A 12,958-nucleotide genomic window follows, 5' to 3' on the forward strand; every position below is an offset into this window, starting at 1 on the left:
TTTTAGTACTTTTTTTTTCCATCTAGTTTTTCGAGGGAGAGTTTATAAAGTTTACTGGTTTCTTTTTCAGTTTTGGTTTGTTTTAGAGAGATTACGTTTAGATGTGATTTTATGGGTTGTTAAGTTTTATCTTTTAAATGTGTATGTTTCCTCGAATTGATTATGGTGTTTTGTGTGGATTTTTTCTTCTAACTGGGCATACTTTAGGGGTTGTTTATTAGGTTGTCTAGTTGTTAATTCATTTGTTTTAAGAGGTTTAGTAGTTGTTCTTTTCGTTTTGCTTAGTTATGCTGTTCCTTGAGTTTTTTCATAGATGGGCTCGGTTTAATAAGTTGTATTAGCTAGTCTTAATCAGTCAATTTTTTGTTCTTAGGTTCGTTGTCTGGTCTTTATTAGTTTTTCTCATAATTTTGTAGTTCTACATGAAATTTAGTTTGTCGGTATTATTTGTTTTAGTTTAATTAAGAAAATGATCCTGGTTTCAAAATAGTTTTATGGTTGTTATGGAATTTGTTTGCGGAAGGTGATTAATAGTTGGATGGAAATGCAGTAAGGTGGGTAGAGGTTAGTGCCACGAAAAGTGAGAGTTCTGTGCCTTTGAGTTGTGTCTTTTTTGGGGTTCATTGTGCCATGCTAGGTGACTTTTGTGTTATGAAAAGAATTTTATTTTTGTTAAGGTGTTTGGTGTAATTTGTATTAAGTTACTATTACTTTTAGGAGTATTGACCATTTTAATTTTCTTTTAGTTATAATTAATGTGGTTTTGACCTCGTCTAGTAGGATGATTTAGTTTTTTTATCAATTTTTGAGGGATTTTTATGGAATTATTTATCAGTTGTTTTTATATAAATGCTATTTAATATTGTTGATATATAGTGCATTGAAGATGATTAAATTGGTTGGTGTTAATTATTAAATTGATAATTAAGGTTTTGTTTTACTATTTTAGACTTAAAACTTTTGGGATATATTTTGTTAGGATGGTGTTGATCCGGTGTTTTATGGGATTAAATAGTTAGAAAAAAACAAACTCTTCTTCTGCTTCTAGTGAATCAAAAAGTAATCTTTCACAAATTATGTTAGAAAAAAAATTACACCTAAACCCTATTGGTTGACTTGACGCCATAAATTTCATCCCCAAAAACCATATTAACTTTTAAACTTTTATTTCTCAAAAAAAAAAAAAAAAAAAACTTTTAAACTTTTATATATTAAACTACTCATTTAACCCTTGTCTTTTTTCCATTAACTTATTATCCAAATAAATATTATACTTTTATACTTGAGAGAATTAGTAATTGATATTTTTTATTTTTCATCACTTAGTTTTTTATCATAAAAAAAACTATAAATTAGTTAACTCATCAATACAAATAATCGTATTTGTATTTATTAAAAGATATACCTATTTTATAATTTATCTATAAACATTACTATTAATAATAAAAATTTAGTAGAATATTCTAATTTTTTTTTTGTATAATTATAATAATATGTTTTTGATTACGAATAATTATATATCTCCTAATAATCACATGATAATTCAATATAAATAATTATATTGATAGATAGAAATAATATGCGTACATTATATTTAAATATAAACATTACTAAACTGAACTATGTGGACTGGGTTGATGCTAGGAACAAGTTTGTTGTGGCTGCTGAAAGCTGTGTTGTGGGTGGTGTTGACAAATGGACGGCACCAGACTTTCCATTCGTTAAAGTCAACGTGGATGGAGGGGAGGTATGGAGTGGGTTTGGTTGCTAGAACTGCTGCTGGTTTAGTGATGGCGGCAAGAACCTTGTGCAAGGGGGGGGGGGGGGGCGATTTGCAACCTCATATAGTCGAAGCCATTGGTATCAAAGAGGCTTTGTCCTCGAGTAAAACGAATGGATGGACAAGTGTTATAGTTGAGTCTGATTGTTTAAAAGTCATTAGTGATTTACAAAAGACAAAATATATGGTCTCTCCTTATGGCCATATTCTTTATGATTGTAGGACTTTAATTTCTGATTTTGATAATATTTCTTTTAAGTTTGTTAAGCGGTCTGCTAATAAGGTTGCGCATGCTTTAGCGCAAACTTCTCTTTTTGAGGCTGACTGCCATTTTAATAAGGATTCTTTATCTAGTGTAATTACTTCCTTAGTTGTGGATGATTTGATTTAATAAAGATTAATTATTACTCAATATATATATATAAGCATTACTAATAATTATAAAAATTAAATAGAATAATATAATTTTCCTGTTGTTATAAATAGTATTAATTATGTGGATGTCCAAATCTTTTATTTATTACCATTAATGTAATCAACATTCCCTTTTTCTTAGTTTCCCTTTCTCTTAGTTTCTTAATATTTGACTCTTGTATGTGTATAAATAGGAGATCACCTATTGGAATAAAACACTCAGAAAATTCTCATCTCTTCTCTATTTTCTTTCTCTAAATTATAATATTACATAATACTAATATTTTATAATACGTTATCAGCACGAGCCTCTAACCAAGGTATGACAATGTTTTTGTTATATGATCTCGAATTGCTTCAAAGTCATGATACACTATATATATATGTATATATATATATACTCATCTGACTGAAACACATTCGAGATAGTCATTTTTTTTATGAATTAATATTTATACAATATATGTCTATGCTTATATATATCTATATAGATGCTTATATATTATATATGTGTGTTGATTTGTTTATCATATTATATTGTTTAATCTTATTATCTTATTCTATATTGTACTATATTTTGTTGTATTTTTTTTTTCCAAAATTTATGTATATGTCTAATAATTTACACTTTATATTGATATAATTTTCTCCATGACAAATCTTGCAAAACTTGATTTTGTGGCACTTGATATTTCTGGAAAAAACTATTTGTCATGGATTCTTGATGCTGAAATCCATTTAGATGCTATGGGTCTTGGAGACACCATCAAAGATCAAAATACTGAAACAAAACAAAATAAGGCCAAGGCTATGATTTTCCTTCGCCATCATCTCCATGAGGGGTTAAAATCTGAATATTTAACCGTAAAAGATCCTCTTGTGCTTTGGCAAAATTTGAAAGAAAGATATGACCATCAAAAAACTGTCATATTGCCAAAGGCTAAGAATGATTGGTTGCACCTGAGGTTGCAAGATTTTAAATCAGTAAGTGATTATAACTCTGCAATGTTTAATATCACTTCTAAATTAATGTTGTGTGGAGAAAAAGTTACTGACTATGAAATGTTAGAATAAAACATATACTACTTTTCATGCCTCTAATGTGCTCCTGCAGCAGCAATATAGAGAGTGAAATTTTAAAAAATATTCAGAATTGATTTCATGTCTTCTAGTAGCTGAGCAGAATAATGAACTTTTGATGAAAAATCATGAATCTCACCCAACTGGGTCTGCTCCATTCCCTGAAGTGAATGCTACAATTGCTGACAATCATAATCATAGTCGTAGTCGTGATCATAATCGAAGTAATAGACATGGTCGTGACCATAATCAAAGTCGCGGTCGTGGTCGCGATCGCGGTCGAAGCAATGTTTGGCACCGTAATGGTCAAAATAAAAATTCATATACTCCAATGAAAAGCACAACTACTGAGAACAAGGGAAAAGGTTCTCAAAATAATAATCATAGAAATTCTGAAAATTTATGTTCCAGATGTGGAATAAAAGGACACTGGGCACGTGCCTGTCGTACGGCAAAACACCTTGCTGATCTTTATCAAGCATCTGTGAAAGGAAATGAGAAAATAGAAGCAAATTTTGCCTATCAAGATGATGGTTTTCTCAAAGAGCCTTTGGATATTACGCACTTAGATGTTGCAGATTTTTTTAATGAAGATCTCATTAATAACAACATGAATATCGATAATGGAGATGTGAATGTCCACAATTAGTCACTTTTCTTTGTTATGTTTTTTTATTATTATCATTTATTTACTTTAAGGTGTTTATTTTATTTAGCATGTTTATGTAATGAACTTTTATTATTTAAGCATTTATATTTTGAACTTATTATGTTTTTTTTGTTAATGAAGTAATGGACATTTGTCATTCTATACATGATTCTACAAATAATGGTGATGATATGTGTTTGGTGGATAGCGCAACCACTCATACAATACTTAGAAGTGATAAATATTTTTCAAATTTATCAAGAATGAAGGCAACTGTTAATACAATATCAGGCACTGCAAATTTAATTGAAGGCTCCGGAAGAGCCATTATATTGATGCCTAGAGGAACAAAAATTATTATAGATGATGCCTTATTATCCACCAAATCAAAAAGGAATCTGTTGAGTTTCAAAGATATACGTCGTAATGGATATCATATTGAGACAATAGATGAAAATAATTTTGAATATCTTTGCATTACATCTATTGTTTCAAGAAAAAAGTGCATATTAGAAAAATTACCTGGTTTGTCTTCAGGTTTGTACGTTACACGTATAAGTACAATAGAAACTCATGTTATTGTGAACGAGAAGTTCACAAACCAGAAAAATTTATTTGTTATTTGGCATGACCGGTTAGGCCATCCCGGTTCAATTATGATGCGTAGAATAATAGAGAACTCACATGGTCATCCATTGAAGAACCAAAAGATTCTTTTATCCAGTGAGTTCTCATGTGCTGCTTGTTCTCAAGGAAAGTTAATCATTAAGCCCTCACCGGTAAAGGTTGGAATTGAATCCCCTGGATTTCTTGAACGAATTCAGGGCGACATATGTGGGCCTATTTGCCCACCATGTGGACCATTCAGATATTTTATGGTATTGATAGATGCATCAACTAGAGGGTCACATGTTTGCTTATTATCTACTCGTAATGTAGCATTTGCAAGATTGCTTGCTCAAATAATCCGATTACGAGCACAATTCCCAGACTATGCAATCAAGACAATCCGCCTTGATAATGCTGGTGAATTTACATCACAGGCTTTTAATGATTATTGTATGTCAATAGGGATAAATGTTGAACATCCTGTTGCTCATGTACATACACAAAATGGTCTAGCAGAATCATTTATTAAGCGCCTCCAATTAATCGCAAGACCATTACTTATGAGAACAAAACTCCCAATTATAGCTTGGGGACATGCTATTTTACATGCTGCGGCACTTGTACGCATTAGGCCAACATCATACCACAAATTCTCCCCACTACAATTGGCTTTTGGTCAGGAGCCAAATATTTCCCATCTAAGAATCTTTGGTTGTACAGTATATGTTCCGATTGCTCCACCACAACGAACAAAGATGGGTCCTCAAAGGAGGCTGGGAATATATGTTGGGTATGAATCTCCATCTATCATTAAATATCTCGAACCCACAACTGGAGATGTATTTACAGCACGTTTTGCTGATTGTCATTTTGATGAGACAAGTTTCCCAGCTTTAGGGGGAGGGGAAAAGAAACAGCTGGAAAAAGAAATTATATGGAATGCACAATCATTATCTCAATTTGATCCTCGTACAAATCAATGTGAACTTGAAGTTCAAAGAATAATTCATTTGCAAAATATTGCAAATCAATTACCAAATGCATTCACTGACCCAAAGAAAATTACAAAATCACATATTCCAGCTGAAAATGCTCCAATTCGAATTGAAGTCCCAGAAGGACAATTAATTAATGATTCTAAAGCACGTTTGAAACGTGGTAGACCAGTCGGTTCCAAAGATAAAAATCCTCGAAAAAGAAAGGGAGCAAATAATCAAGATGGCCCTAATGAAGAGGCTGAAAATTTCGAGGAAGATGTTGACATAAACAAATCTCTTGAAGAGATTCAGGTACCTGAAAATATTAGCAATAATGAGATCTCAATAAATTATGTCAATACAGGAAAAGAATGGAACCGACTCGAAGTAATTGTCGACAATATTTTTGCTTATAATGTAGCGCTAGAAATTATGAATGAAAACGAGGATCTTGAACCTAAATCTATCAAAGAATGTCAAAATAGAAAAGATTGACCAAAATGGAAAGAAGCAATTCAAGCAGAATTGAATTCACTTGCTAAACGCAAAGTATTTGGACCTATAGTCCAAACACCTGAAGGTGTGAAACCCGTTGGATACAAATGGGTATGTTTACGTAAAAGAAATGAGAAAAATGAAGTTGTGAGATACAAAGCAAGACTTGTAGCTCAAGGTTTTTCTCAAAGGCCAGGTATTGATTATGAGGAGACATATTCTCCTGTGGTGGATGCAATAACATTAAGATATTTGGTTAGCCTGGCTGTGAGTGAAAAACTCGATATGCGATTAATGGATGTAGTCACAGCTTATTTATATGGATCACTAGATAGTGATATTTACATGAAGATCCCTGAAGGATTTAAGATGCCTGATGCATATAATTCATGCAATCGAGAAATATGCTCAATTAAATTACAAAGATCATTGTATGGATTAAAACAATCAGGACGCATGTGGTACAATCGACTTAGTGAATATTTATTAAAAGAAGGATATAAAAATGATCCTATTTGCCCATGTGTTTTTATAAAAAGTTCAAGTCCTGAGTTTGTTATCATTGTTGTATATGTTGATGATTTGAATATTATTGGAACTACTCCTGAAAAACTTTCAGAAGCTGTGGAATATCTAAAGAAAGAGTTCGAAATGAAAGATTTAGGAAAAACAAAATTTTGTCTTGGTCTACAAATTGAGCATTTAAAATGTGGAATTTTCATTCATCAGTCAACTTATACTGAAAAAATTTTGAGACAGTTTTATATGGATAAATCACACCCATTGAGTAGCCCAATGGTAGTCAGGTCACTTGATGTAGAAAAAGATCCTTTTCGACCTAAAGAAGAACATGAAGAGCTCATTGGTCCAAAAGTACCATATCTTAGTGCAATAGGAGCATTGATGTATCTTGCTAATTGTACAAGACCTGATATAGCTTTCTCTGTCAATTTATTAGCAAGATTTAGTTCTGCTCCAACATATAGACATTGGAAAGGGATTAAGCACATACTCCGCTATCTCCAGGGTACTATTGATAAAGGATTATTCTATTCTAATAATTGTGGGTCACAACTTATTGGCTACGCAGATGCAGGATATTTATCTGATCCACATAAAGCCAGATCTCAAACTGGCTATTTGTTCACTTGCGGTGACACTGCTATATCCTGGCGATCAACAAAGCAAACTCTGGTGGCTACTTCCTCAAATCATGCTGAGATACTTGCAATTCACGAGGCAAGTCGAGAATGTGTTTGGTTAAGATCAATGACACAACATATTCGAGGAACATGTGGATTAACATCTAATAAAGAAGTACCAACAATTCTCTATGAAGATAATGCTGCTTGCATCGCTCAACTTAAAGGAGGGTACATTAAAGGAGACAGAACTAAACATATTTCACCAAAATTCTTCTTTACACACAATCTTCAAGAAAATGGTGATATCGATGTTCAACAAATTCGATCAAGCGATAATCTTGCAGACTTATTCACGAAGTCATTACCAACATCAACTTTTGAGAAGATGGTTCACAAGATTGGAATGCGTCGATTAAAGGATCTCCACGAATGCCAAAATGAGGGGGAGTAATTTCATACTGCACTCTTTTTTCCTTGACCGAGTTTTGTCCCACTGGGTTTTCTCGGCGAGGTTTTTAATGAGGCAGTTATTATGGACATCCAAGGGGGAGTGTTATAAATAGTATTAATTATGTGGATGTCCAAATCTTTTATTTATTACCATTAATGTAATCAACATTCCCTTTTTCTTAGTTTCCCTTTCTCTTAGTTTCTTAATATTTGACTCTTGTATGTGTATAAATAGGAGATCACCTATTGGAATAAAACACTCAGAAAATTCTCATCTCATCTCTTCTCTATTTTCTTTCTCTAAATTATAATATTACATAATACTAATATTTTATAATACCTGTATAATTATAATAACAATATAATTATTTATATTAAATAACTTAATGATTTTCTTGTATAAGAACGTATTGTTTCACATCTTTTTTTGTTGGTGATTTCATAATAGCCAAAGTGAAAGGTCCCTACCTCTCTCAACCATGTTATGGAAAGAAATCTAATAACTAAAGAAAAAAGTTTCTCCTGACTTAGGATATTATAAATGCTTTCTCTTTACATAGATTGTCTTTTATTTCTAAATTAAAGAGAAAAATTATTTTTCAACTAGTATCTTATTATATTAGTTATTTTTCTAGTAGGCTTAAGCTTCATGAGTTATCTTTCCCTTCCAAAAACTCAATTTAGTGCTAGTTTATGTTATTTATGGAGAACAATTTGATTAACATAGTCTCATCTTAGTCGTATATTAGTCGTTTTCTTTAATGACTGTCTCCATAATTAAATTTGAATGAGATATTTTGTACCATTTAAAAAACTATATAATAATAAGAGATGATGAATGATGGATGCTATGTACAGTTTTAGTCTTTTAGGACTTATTAAATTTAACTTTTTGGTAACAACATAATTACTATTCAGTTATTGGGATTTTTACACTTGGTGTCTGTTTTTGCCAATTTTTTACATTTTTATCTTTATTCGGTTATTTAAACTTTTTTAAACAAATTATTTTTCAATATTATATTTTAAAAAGTTTGATAATTACAAAAATACCTATACATGCTGTCATAGGTTTAGTTTTTTTTTTTTTTTCCATAACCCACTATCATTCCATGTGAAGCCCTAACCCGTGAATTTCAACCTCCCATCTATGCTACGATCCTAAAATGGGTTTGAAAGACATTGCGAAGAAGGGAATGGGTGATGCTGCATAGCCATCTGGTTCTAAAAAAAGATTTTTTCAAGCTAAGATTGAATCTCGTAAGGCAAAGAGAACCAAATCTTCGAAATTTGTCAAGGATGTAAGTTGGGTTGTTTTTCGATTTTTTTTTTTAGTTTTTTTCTTGTTGTTTTGTTTTTCGTTTGCTGTTTTCTGTTTCAATTTTTTTCTCCATAATGTTTTAGGTTCTCTCCGATTTTGACTTCGAGGATGAAGTTCCTGATTTGGAAGTGAAACCTAAAGTTAAACCCAAGTGTTGTTTACCTTCAATTTTTTCATTTTATTAAGTTAAAATTTTTAATCAACCGTTATTTTTCATTTTGTTTTTGTTCTCATTTTTGTTTTTTTAGTTTTTATTTTTGGTTTTGTTACTGCTATTAAATAGTTTTTAGCATCATTTAATCAAACTACACTATTTTTCTTTTTGTCAGTTTGGGTTTTCTTATTAGTTATTTTTAAGTTTTAAATGTGTTTTTTTAGGGTTAATTGTTGTTTTTGTTCTCATTTTTTGTACTAAGGTTTTGTGTTTTCATAACATTTTTTCCTTGTTTTTAATTCGTTGTTTGATTGTTTTTTTTAGTGTTCTATTGACCTTTTCTAAACAATTGTTTTAATGTTTATTTTTAGTAGTTTTAGTGTTGTTTAATATTATTTCACAATGAACAAGTTTTTTAGTAATTTCATGTTTTGCAGATTGTTGTTAATATTTTTTTTCTCGGTTGTTCATCTTTTAGGCTGTTTATGTCTGTGTGTTTTTAAAATGTTATTTTGTGGTTGCTTTCTGGTTTTTTTCTGGAAGCTTAGATGATGTTTTTTTTTTCGTATTTTTTTACCTTGAATTTTTTTCTCTGATTTGATTATGGGTATATTCAAAGTTTTTCCGATCTCCTTCTTTTCAAATCCTCTCCTCTGTATGCTTTCAATTTTTGTTTATAGGTTGTTTTTGCATTTTTTTACTATTTGGATTTTTCGAGATTTAATTGCTTTTTCCTTGAGGTCTACATCTTGATTTGAGCTGATTTCCCTGATTTTTGAAATAAAACAATGGAGATTTGGTGAATTATGGTGTTTTGACAGGCTCACGAAGAAGGATGAGTTTCCTCCTTTTTTTTTTGTTAGGCTGGTAGTTTTGTAAATATAAACTTTTATTTTCTATTTATGTTTATTTTTCTTTTATAGGGTATAAATGTAAAATAATGCCTTTATTAATTATAGAAAAAACCAGTTAGTTATTTTAGGAAGGATCTTATTTTATTACTTATAGTTTTTCCATTATGTTAAAAATGTATTCTAAATGATTTTATAATACAAATTGAAGGATTATTTGCAGACATTATTTTCTAACAATAGTCAAAGTAACACCTTTGACTATCAAAATTATGGATATTACAAATTTATAGCATGGCTTAGGGCTCCATTGTGACAATCTACATATACCAAAATATATAAGTGACAATATATTCGAGCTAGTTCGGAAAACCAATTGAACAACGACAAGTAGTTAGCTTAACAAAAAGAAACACAAGGTGTCATCAAATAATTAATTAAGTAATAACGATCCAATCTATGCACGCACTCAGCAGCCATATCTCAGTCTACATGTTCTGAGAAATGTCTTTATTATTAAAAGAAAATAAATTATGCTCTGTTTGATTGTCTTAGTGTGGATGAGTTACGAATGCCAAGGACGAAGCATTGGTATGACAAAGAACTTCATACGTCCAATATTGCAATGGAAACCATTGCTCTCACCACAAGCGAAGTAGTAGGGCTGCCACTTATCTAGAACCACCTCGAATCCTTCTCCACTACCTTGTGTTGCATTCGCCAACTTCTTTCCATTGCTTAGATCACACTTCACAAAGCTTCTCAAGTCTGGGAGCTGGTACACGCTGTGTGGATGTGAGTCCTTGCCTTTCGGAGGATCGTACTTGAAAACTGAGAGTGCATTATATAGAATTTAAATCAATATCATCTTGATTATTATATATTACAGAGAGAGACGTTAATTATGAGATATGTTATATAATTTACCAAGGATGTCATTTAGGTAGAATGGGCCATGGTTGAAAGCCCAATCCGTGTAGCTAAAGTTGAAGCGCCAGTGCTCCGAGCCACCCACGATAATCTTGTTGGGAACTTGTTCAGTTTGGTTCTGATGGTGGTGACCATACCAACTACGATGTCTATGAAGCCAATCTGTATAGTTAAATCCAGAACCCCAATCTCTATTGGCCATACACCCAGCCAACATCGATGCTAATAGAACTGCCAAAATTAGACCTTTTTCTACCATTGCTTAGTTTGACTATCTATGAAATTAATATATTTTACAACTAGAGGGTGTTGAACGATAAAAAAAAAAGAAGAGGAATAAATAAATTTATTATTATTTCATTATTGGTTTTTAAAATAATAATAAAAAAAAAAATATATCAGTCAAATAGAGAGAAAATAGGATCTCAACTCCCCACTCCCCTATTTTTACTCATCCTTTACGTTACAGGATAAAAAAAAAATAATAATTTTATTGGAAAAAATAGGGTCTATAAATAGGAGAAGTTGAGAACAGAAAAAGGATCGACACTTTGAAAAAAAGTCTGAGAAAGAGAGAAAAGAAACACAGAGAAAAAAAATATAAACGATACTTTTTTTTGGCAACAATCAAGAAAGCTTCAAGGGTAAGTATTCATGGAATGAATTCATTCCTATTTCTTTTTTTCTTTTGATGTGTATTTTGCTTCTCTCTCATTCTTATTTTTCTCTATTCATTTATGGAATGCCCTCATTCCATGAATGAAAATGGATGCTCTCATCCATGGAATGCCCTCATTCCGCAAAAAAATATTGGATGCTCTCATCCATGGAATGCCCTCATTCCGCAAAAAATATTGGATGCTCTCATCCATGGAATGCCCTCATTCCGCAAAAAAAAAATATTGGATGCTCTCATTCATGGAATGCCCTCATTCCGAAAAAAAAAAAATTTGGATGCTCTCATCCATTCTATAAAAAATGGATGCTCACATCCATGGAATGCTCTCATCCCGTAAAAAAAATTAGATGCTATCATCCATTCCATAAAAAAATGGGTGCTCACATCCATAAAATTATTGTCAAATTAATTTGCAGTAAAATATAATTTGATCGAGAAATATTTAAAAGCAAAGCCAACGATCAAAGTATTCAAAAAGAAAAAAATTGATTTGAACAAGTTAGTAAAATAAATGGATCCAAAAATATCAATGCGTAAAAAAACATAAATATAAAATAATGGAACTAATTTGTTTTACCGAAATTCGTAGAAATCAAGTATATGTATATACCTCTGTTGTATACACTTGGAATATATATACAAATAATTTGTATCTATCGACTTTAAAAGTTGGAATATATATACAAATAATTTGTATCTATCGACTTTAAAAGGAAAAAGCATCAAGGGCACATGTGCACTACTAATGTGTCTCAAGTTTGTGGTGACAAATTGTATTATATATATAAATATATATCATTATGAGTCAGGTTGATATACACCCCCATTGAATGTGGTGAGTGGTATAAACTAATACAAATAGGATACTGACTTATGTGTATGTTTATATATATATATCATAATATATGCCAACATAAATAAAAAAAAAAAGAAAAAATGTCATCCATATATATATGTGAGTCGATGTCTTTCTTTTTATATATACGAGTGCGTAATATAATACATGAGTGTATTGACAAATATTTGTTTTTACTGGTTTGGTATGCTGGAATGTATGATTTGGTATAAAATCAGTTCATATACATATTATTGGCCCTTTCACGTGGGCAGCAATATGATGAAAGATATTTCACCAAATAAGAAAGTGCAGATAAACAAATCAATTCCTTTCAGCAACAAAGAAAAAAGCGGGCATGTATACATATGACTGACGCGAGGAAGTAAAACAAAATAATTACTTACACTCCAGTCGAAAAATCGTTGTGGTCAAGTTTGTTCTTCTCGGCAGTTGAATATGTCCTTTTCTGAGTGGAAACAAATATATCCCATAATATAAATTTACTTATGTATAGGTATATATATATCCATGAGAGAGTACATGTAACGTGTACTGATATAATATATATACACTACACTAGTAAGTT

At 31.2% G+C, this 12,958-nt stretch overlaps 1 protein-coding gene across 1 annotated transcript; it reads right to left on the reverse strand.

Moving 5' to 3' along the window:
- Positions 1-10,324: 10,324 nt before the first annotated feature.
- Positions 10,325-11,179, reverse strand: LOC133031934 (uncharacterized). The gene is made up of 2 exons (XM_061105719.1): positions 10,853-11,179; positions 10,325-10,756 (listed from the first exon to the last, which is right to left on the reverse strand). The coding sequence occupies exons 1-2, from the start codon at positions 11,112-11,114 to the stop codon at positions 10,491-10,493; spliced, it is 528 nt and encodes a 175-aa protein (XP_060961702.1). The 5' UTR covers positions 11,115-11,179; the 3' UTR covers positions 10,325-10,490.
- Positions 11,180-12,958: the final 1,779 nt, after the last annotated feature.

This window comes from Cannabis sativa, chromosome X, assembly GCF_029168945.1.
Source record: "Cannabis sativa cultivar Pink pepper isolate KNU-18-1 chromosome X, ASM2916894v1, whole genome shotgun sequence".
Lineage (NCBI taxonomy): Eukaryota > Viridiplantae > Streptophyta > Magnoliopsida > Rosales > Cannabaceae > Cannabis > Cannabis sativa.